This window comes from Agelaius phoeniceus, chromosome 17 (assembly GCF_051311805.1).
Source record: "Agelaius phoeniceus isolate bAgePho1 chromosome 17, bAgePho1.hap1, whole genome shotgun sequence".
Lineage (NCBI taxonomy): Eukaryota > Metazoa > Chordata > Aves > Passeriformes > Icteridae > Agelaius > Agelaius phoeniceus.
Window position 1 is genome coordinate 14,043,859 of NC_135281.1, and position 8,837 is coordinate 14,052,695.

Below are 8,837 nucleotides of genomic sequence, written 5' to 3' on the forward strand. Positions count from 1 at the left end.
ATGAAGCAAGGAAAACCTAGACTTGAGTCTGCATCAAAGTGAACTAAAGACCAAAACCTTCTACTCATTGCAGTCAGTGTACAGCTGAAGATTTCATTCTACTCCTACAGGATCTGTTTACATTTTATGCTCCTATAAATGAAGTGAAATTTCCTTTGTAAAACATTTACGGGCTGTTTTTAAAGAACCTCATTGGGCAGGCCTTGGCTTGGGCCTACCAACAATTGGAGCAGCAGAGGGCCCCGAGCCAGCCCTGCTGGGGACATGGAGAGCCCAGGCAGCCCAGGAGCTGCAATCCCAGCCTCAGGGGATGCCAGAGCCCAGGGAAAGCCTGGCCATGACCACAGGCGGGGAATGCCATCATTATTATGGGATGGAGCCCCCTGCTCCCCCTCAGGCCGCGTCTCCTGCTCAGGGTGGGCTCAGCACTGTGCAGAGCCTGGGGGGACTCCAGAGGGGCTCAGCTCCCTGCAAAAACCTCTCCAGGCTCAGCAAATGAAGGGAGATATAATTAGGCTGAAGAAGAAAAGCCAGGAGAGGAAGGAGGGCTCTGTTACACAGGGGTTAGAAAGATTCCAAAGGCCTCCAGGCACAAGCACCAAGCGTGAGAGGAAGTCAGAGGCAGATTATTCCTCCCTTTTGTAAGGCAAATGACTAATTATACAAAGCAGGATGTTCTGTTTCAGAAGAGATTTGGGAGGTATCATGCAATATGGATACAGAAATTGTATTTAATGCAGGTTTACAAGGCGAGAGGTAAAAGGAAATGTAAATGCAAACGTGGGGTTTTATCCTGCGGCTCTTCCCTCTGTCAGAAAGCTGCCTCAGTGCTGGAAGTCTCCTGTGAAACAGCAAAATTCTCCCAACTGGAGGCAGTTTCAGGCACACAGTGTGTGTCCAGAAAGGGAAAGAAGCTGTGAGCTTAATCTAACTGAATTTCCATTGTTGTTTGCTGTTGCTATTTATTTTACTCATTTTTCTTTCAAAGGAAGAAACACAAAATCCCTGTTAGAGGGAGCTGGATCAATACTGAGGAATTCTTTGTCAGATGAAATAAGAGCAATCATTAACCTTGCTGCTTATGAATTAAATGCAATCTCCACTTTCCAGCTCACCTCTCACACAGCATCCCATGCAAACTTCCCTCATTTCCTCAGCAATTAAAGCCCAGCTCAGCCACCCAGAAAGGGATTGTAACAACCAGCCCTGGAGCTCTCTTCCTGCTGTTTGGGTGGGGAAAAGGAGGAGGTGTTTCCTGATGTGGATCAGGTGTTTTGGTGACAGGGGCTCTCCAGGCTGCTTCCTTAGGTGTGGATTTGTGGATCAGGGATATCGTTGACAGCCCTGATGTCTCTTGGGGCAGTACCTGGAGGGAGTTGATGGCCACAGACTAGCTCTGCACTGCTCCACCTGTGGGCTCCCCTGGCCAAATTCCAGCCTGTTTTACTCCCATGAAACTCATCCAGGACCTGGAGCTGCTGGAGAGGGCTCAGAGGAGGCTCCAAGATGGGCAGAGGGATGGAGCAGCTCTGCTGGCACAGCTGGCATTGTTCACCTGGACAGGAGAAGCTCTGGGGTGGGCTCAGAGTGGCCTTGCAGCAAAAGATGGAGAAGCTTTGGACAGGGATGGAGGGACAGGACACAGGGAATGGCCTCAAACTGGCAGAGAGCAGGGTTAGAATGGATTTTAGGAGGAATATCTGTAGAGACGCCTGATGTCATTGTCCACAACAAAGCAAAATCAAAACCCGGTTTCTAAAATGATTGTAAAGTTTTTAATCTCTGACAAACCACTATCTCTCAAAATCATCAGCAGTTTCAAGTTCCAATTGAAATTTCTGTGCAGATGGAATTATATCTGCTGCTACCTGTGCACTGTTAAGGCCAGAGACAGAAGAGGTTTGAAGCAGGAGATGTTGAAATAGTGCAGAACTATTTATACATTTGTATTTACAATAAATATTTTTGCCATGGCTTTGTTTTGTTGGAGTCCTCATGTGCGCAGGAGTGAATCTTTTAATCTGCAGATCAAATTTCTACAAGAGGTACAAAGCTGTGCTGCAAGTATTTGTTTGATTTCTTGTTTCCTTTCCTTGCAGTAAATCCTGCTTCCCTGCTGGACCCTTCCACCCAACTTTGTTGTGTCACTGAGCAAGAAGATATTGATGCATTCCTAAAAACAGAAATATTTTTGCCTCTTGCCTGACCAATGGGATTCCTTAAAATTTGAGTTTGGCCTTCTGAATTTTAGGGAGTTTGATGCTTGCTAAGAATTTTGGCTGCTTTATGGCTTCTCAAATATTGGCTGAGTTCTGCAGAATTAATGCTTCACCCTCAGCTCTGCACACCAAACACTTCTATACTATTTCAGGCAGACTAGTAACGTGTACTGCAGTGATTAGGTTAAAATCACACACACAAACTTATGCATATATCAGCATCTCTTGCTGGCAGAGTTTAATGGGGTTTTCTTTTTCCAGTAAACCCGTTTGATTTCATCTTCTCGCAATCCAGGTCTAATTTTCAAAGTTCCCTTTGCTTTTGCCAAGGCATCCTGGTATCAAATCCCTCATGTTAACCAGGTGCAAAGTCCATCATCTGTCTTGTGTCCCGAACACTCCCACAGAAACCTCGAGGGGCCCCGCTGGGTGAGAGCTGGGCAGGTTTGCAGTGACCTCAGCGCTGCGGAGGGGGGGATTTGTGGATTTGAGGATTTGTGCCGGGGAGAGGAGCGGGGGAAGAGAGACACAGAGAGAGAGAGACACGGAGAGAGACACAGAGAGAGACACGGAGAGAGAGAGAGACACAGAGAGAGGGGAGGGGAGCGTGCAGCTCTGCCGCTGCTATCAGAGCAGCATCTGGCAGCTTTGGGAAGCTCCCACTCCCCGCTCCGAGCATCCCGGACCCGCAGCTGGAATTAGCGGCAGGCATGGCAGCGCCTCACGGGTTCATTGCTCCGCCGCTCCTCGTTCCTCCTCCCTCTCAGCCATAATTCACCTGAGGGCTTTGCTTCCCCCCGCCTCCCTTTCTCACGCTCTTTTTTGATGTGGAGAGAGGGGAGGAAAGGGCGTTGTGGGCAGCGCGGATTTCTCCGGGCAGCTTAAAGAGAGCCGGAGGAGAGAAAGAAAGAAAGAAAGAGGGAAGAAAGGGGAAAAAAAAAGAAAAAAAAAAAAAGAAAAAAAGAAGAAGACGGCATAAAGCGGCGGTGGGAGGAGAGGAGCGCGGAGGCTCCCGCGGTGGCCGGAGCGGGGCGCGGATTTCTCTGGGCAGCTTAAAGAGAGCCAGAGGAGAGAAAGAAAGGAAGAAAGAGGGAAGGAGGGAAGGAAGAAAAAAAAAAAAAAAGAGAAAAAAAAAAAAGAAAAGAAAAAAGGAAGAAGACGGCATAAAGCGGCGGCGGTGGGAGGAGAGGAGGAGAGGAGCGCGGGGGCTCCGCGGTGGCCGGAGCGGAGCGCGGAGCGGCCGCGGGTGCGCACCATGGGCTGGCGGCTGCTGCTGCTGGCCCTGGCGCTGGGCGGCCGCGTCGCCTCCGCGCAGAACGACACGGAGCCCATCGTGCTGGAGGGCAAGTGCCTGGTGGTGTGCGACTCCAACCCGGCCCCCGACGCCAAGGGCTCGTCCTCCTCCTCCTCGCCGCTGGGCATCTCCGTGCGGGCCGCCAACTCCAAGGTGGCCTTCTCGGCCGTGCGGAGCACCAACCACGAGCCCTCTGAGATGAGCAACAAGACGCGCATCATCTACTTCGACCAGGTGAGCATCCCCCGCATCAACAGGTGCCCTTCTCGCACCCCGGCTCCGAGCCGGAATCCGCCCCAGGGATGAGCGGCAGGGCACGGCCCGATGAGCCTGGGGATGCGGAGGCTCCCCGAGTGCGGCCCCGGCCCCTCCGCACCTGCGGGAGAAGCGGCACCGAGCGCGGAGGCGCCGCGGGAGCAGCGCCCGGTGACACCAGCGGGGCGAGATCGCCCCGAGGGCTGGGGACAGGGAGCTCAGTGCAGCCTATGTAGGGTTCAGATTTTGGGTAGGTGCTGCAGGAGGGGGCAGCCTGGGTAGGTTTAGATTTTGGGTAGGTGCCGCGGGAAGGGGCAGCCTGGGTAGGGTTCAGATTTTGGGTAGGTGCCGCGGGAGGGGGCAGCCTGGGTAGGGTTTAGATTTTGGGTAGGTGCCGCGGGAAGGGGCAGCCTGGGTAGGGTTTAGGTTTTGGGTAGGGTTCAGATTTTGGGTAGGTGCGGCGGGAGCAGCGCTCAGTGACACCAGTGGGGTGACATCGCCCCGAGGACTGGGGACAGTGCAGCCTGTGTAGGGTTTAGATGGTTTGTGCAGCTTCTGAGGGAGGAAGGAGAGAGAATTCTAAGGGAAAACGCTTTAACTTTCCCGGCACAATTGGCGGTCCGGCTCCGCTCAGCCCAGCACTGATATTAACGGGCAGGTACCAGCACACGCTGTAATCCCAGCTCCCGGAGTCATTGAGACTGGTGGCTCTTCTTGTCCCTGTCAATTGTGGTGGCAGCTGGAGCCAGATGTGCCCCACAGCTTAGTGCTGACACCGAAAATCACCCCAAAACTCCATGGACAGTCCCGGAGGCTTCTGAGGGCTCTGCCAGGCACAAAGAAGCCTGGAAATATCCATTAAAAATCACCCAAAACCTTTATGGACAGTCCTGGAGGCTTCTGAGGAGCCTGGAAATATCCATTAAAAATCACCCAAAACCTTTATGGACAGTCCTGGAGGCTTCTGAGGAGCCTGGAAATATCCATTAAAAATCACCCAAAACCTTTATGGACAGTCCTGGAGGCTTCTGAGGAGCCTGGAAATATCCATTAAAAATCACCCAAAACCTTTATGGACAGTCCTGGAGGCTTCTGAGGAGCCTGGAAATATCCATTAAAAATCACCCCAAAACTCCATGGACAGTCCTGGAGGCTTCCGAGGGCTCTGCCAGGCACAAAGAAGCCTCAAAATATCGATTAAAAATAAAGCATAATTAGGTGGTAAGGAGCAAAATGCAGTCATTAGAGAGGATATGTGGCATATGGGTGGTGCACTCATCTTGCACATTCCCCTGTGTCCCTTCTCCCTGTTTAATTACACCCCAATTATTGTTGGTGCTGGCACAGACAGGTGAGGGCTCCCAGGCAGGCTCTGCTGGGCTGTGCCAGGTGCTCCAGGAGCTCAGCCTGGCTGAGCTGGGTTTGACTCCTGCTGTTCCTGCAGTCCTTGCTCACACCTGGCTCCTTGGGAAGGCAGCCTTGGCTTGGCCACTGCTCCTCAGCCAAAAGCCGTGTGCCACTCCCAGAATTGGTGTTTTCATGTCATTTTGGGGAATGATGAACAAAAATGCCTCTTTAAAACATGTGTGGAAGAAAGGACTTGAGGGGATGGTGTAGTAGTAAAGTAAGGAATAATTCCCATCTTAGTTTGTTTGTAGTAAAGTTGTCCTATAAACACAACTGAATACCCATTTAATGAGTCATTCCAAAGTAATCAGAGAAAATTAATAAACCAGCTTAGATGTAAATTAGATTTTTCATGGGCAAATGGTTTCTAAAATAAATCATCTGTATTTTTCTTTAGCACTCACTACCTGTACTAATCCCCATGCTGTATTTTTCTGTTTGTAGATCCTTGTAAATGTGGGCAATTTTTTCACGTTGGAGTCTGTCTTTGTATCACCACGGAAGGGAATTTACAGTTTCAATTTCCACGTAATTAAAGTCTACCAGAGTCAAACAATTCAGGTATGTTGATGAGCATGATTATAAAATCTTTATTTAACTGGTTTGTTTAGGATAGAATATTGACTGAGCATGGGAGCATTTAATATGATTTTAAGGAAAAATAGCTTCGTTGTCAGCAACCTGTGGTGTTGACTTCCTGGCAGTAGAGCCCATTAATTTAAAATGAACAGAAATAAGGCAGGATCCTCACCTCAGATAAAATAAAGCCACAACTTCACTTCTATGCCATGAATATCTGGGTGACATAAAGCATTGACAGAATGAATGATCCAAGAGTAAAAGGGAGCTCTGAGTTTCCCTGAAATGCTGCTGAAGAGTCGTGTTTGGCTCCAGGTGAAACTCACTGTGTGGAGCACAGGAGCTCTGGGTATCAGATTTGAGTGGTTTTGGAACAATTTGTGCCCTGGCATCTGGTGCCAGGTACCTGGTTATGCCCTCAGTGTGCTGAGGACCAGGGTTGGTTATGTCCCTATAGCAATGTCTTCTAAGGAACCTTGACAGCAATTCAAACTCCTTTTTTCATCACACAATGTGTAAAAGGTGTGTGATGTCTTAGAGAAAAGGGGTAATTCTGCACTTCTTTAATAGCAACGGAGCTGCCTGATTAAACACCAGAGGGAAAAGCCTTTAAATTCCTGAACACCCCCTTGCTGAGCCAACAGCAAATTCCTTGAAGTAATTCCTTCACCTCCCTGCCAGGTGACACAGTTGCTGTGACACCTCTGGCTTCCAGAGCTGCAGGAACCTCTGTGGCTTCTCCCATTTCCACCCAGGAGAGCTCCGGGTCCCTTGAGGTGTCTGAGCTCTCCCCGGCTCTGTGCTGCTCCTGGAGGTGCTCTGGGGGCTGCCAGGCTGAGCTGAGCAGGATTCCTGCAGGAATCTCTCTGTGCCCTCTCTGGGTGCTGTGAGGCTCCTGGGGAAGTGGAGATGGCAGAGCTGGTGACAGCCACAGCCCCATCTCCTGGCATTGGTGACAGCCACGAGCCCCTCTCTGGGGAAATGCCCCTTCAGTGCCCAGTGGAAAATCCTAATTCCAGCCAGGTCAATGACAAAGCCTTAAATGAAACACTGACCTCACAAAAATCTCTACAATGAGCTTTTAATCTGTTTAATGTGCTCAGAAAGTGTTCTTTTCACTCCCTGGCATGCTGAAGGTTGAATAACTGTATGTCAGCCCCTTCAGTGGATTTAAAATGCCCATTGCCAAGAAAGATGCCAAGCCTTGGCTTCTGGAAGTCCAGCTCAGACTCTGGAATTTCACAAACCAGGAGCTCAAACCTGGGAGTTTGGGGCTTGTGGCAGGGAATGCTCCAGCCTGTGGCTCATGGCATGAAATCTTTCATGGATGAGAGGTTCTGAGGTGATGGATGGGTTTGCTTGGCCCCCTTTTAGAGCATTCAGTGTGAGACCATCCCCTGCAGACCTGTCATGTGCCCTTTTGGTGTGATTAAATTCCTGTCAGATGTTTCCAGGGGAATCTGATGGAGCAGAAAGAGTGAGAAACCCAAGCCAAGCAATGAGTAAAGCCCTGATGCCCTTTTCCTGTGGGGTGAATGGGGAGGAGAACCAGAAACCATTGCAGTGGATGAAACTGGTTTGAATCTCAGCCACATCCATCCCACTAAATCACCTGCAGGCTCCCCACACAAGGGATGTTGCTCTGCCCCCACAACATCTGTTAGAGCCATTAAATATCATTAAACTGCAGTTGGCTCCCTGGAGACACCTGATTAAGTGGATTTCCCAGACAGGTGAATCCCAAATAAATACCAGCCTCTGCTGCCCTGACTTCTGCTGAGCACTCATTTATTCTGGTGACTCCCATTAAAATTAATGGGACCATATGCAGGGCCAGCACAGTGGATGTGGGTAAGCATCCCATAATTCACCCCCTGTGACTGAATTAGAGCTGCTTGGAAAGGAAAAGCAGCAAAGCTGAGAGCTTGCCATGGGGGAAATGAAAAATGCCTGGATCTGCCCATTCCCCCAGGCCCTGCCCATCTTTATTGAGAGATGCTGCTTTCAGAGCAGAGGCTGTGCTGGCCTCAGAAGTGTTTTATGGAAAAAATGGAGCCAGTTTATAAAGCTAAATCTGTTCTAAACTTCAGAACTAAGTATTGAGAGGGACATACATTTTGTTCCAGTGAAGTGTGAGCTCCCAGCCCACTGTGGTGCTTCTAACACCTCATGTAACATCTCCGGGTGCCCAAATTTCTTGAAAATATATATTTATTATTTTTCCTGTGTGACTAAATAACCCTTGAGACAGGCAAAGTTGTACCAGCTGTGGTGATGCCTCACTCAGCTGCAGGTCCAGCTCATGAACACCCACGTATAAATAAATGTCATTATTAGTTTCAAACAACCCAAAAAGCACTGAAGATCGGGCCCTTGCACCATGGTTAATATTCAGGGGCAGTTCTTGATGTTTTGCAGTCAATTAGAGCTTCTCAGGGGCTCTCTTGCAGGTGAATCTGATGCTGAATGGGAAGCCAGTGATCTCTGCTTTCGCTGGGGACAAGGATGTCACCCGTGAGGCCGCCACCAACGGGGTCCTGCTGTACCTGGACAAGGAGGACAAGGTTTACCTGAAGCTGGAGAAGGGCAATCTGGTTGGTGGGTGGCAGTACTCGACATTCTCTGGCTTCCTGGTCTTCCCCCTGTAAAGTCCATTTTCCCGTGCCGTTCATCCAGGTGTGGACTCATCCTTGTTCCATGAAGATCGTTTTTGTCATCATGGAGTGATGGTTCTTTATTGCTTCCTCGTGGGTGATTTTGGATTCTCTCCATGGATTCTGGCCTCGTCTGAACTACTCAGAAGTTCCACAGAGTTTTGTGTGTCCAAATACGATATCTTTGGCCTGAGACTCAAGCAGACAATAAATATCAACGCTTAAGGTTTCGGCCTAGAGCTGCCTGCAAGATTTATTCCAATTTCCCTTCCTGGATTCAGGGAAGAAATGGATTTTCTTTATCTGTGAAAAGACTGGCACCAAGTCTCTCATGTAGGAGGGTTTGAGTTCAGACTTCAAGCAAGAGTTAGTGTGTTGCTGCCAAAGAGCTGTGTTGATATATTGGTCATGTTTGTGTCCTGGGCTGCG

General features: G+C 49.6%; 1 protein-coding gene across 1 annotated transcript; it reads left to right on the top strand.

The window, feature by feature from the left end:
- Positions 1-2,769: 2,769 nt before the first annotated feature.
- On the top strand, positions 2,770-8,541 carry CBLN4 (cerebellin 4 precursor). The gene is made up of 3 exons (XM_054644577.2): positions 2,770-3,747; positions 5,620-5,736; positions 8,205-8,541. The coding sequence occupies exons 1-3, from the start codon at positions 3,475-3,477 to the stop codon at positions 8,400-8,402; spliced, it is 588 nt and encodes a 195-aa protein (XP_054500552.1). The 5' UTR covers positions 2,770-3,474; the 3' UTR covers positions 8,403-8,541.
- Positions 8,542-8,837: the final 296 nt, after the last annotated feature.

Bases quoted from the DNA above. Each gene is read 5' to 3' on its own strand.
- CBLN4 (XM_054644577.2), top strand. From the start codon at position 3,475: ATGGGCTGGCGGCTGCTGCTGCTGGCCCTGGCGCTGGGCGGCCGCGTC. The intron at 3,748-5,619 runs GTGAGCATCCCC...TTCTGTTTGTAG, and splicing joins GCATCATCTACTTCGACCAG to ATCCTTGTAAATGTGGGCAA. The intron at 5,737-8,204 runs GTATGTTGATGA...GCTCTCTTGCAG, and splicing joins ACCAGAGTCAAACAATTCAG to GTGAATCTGATGCTGAATGG.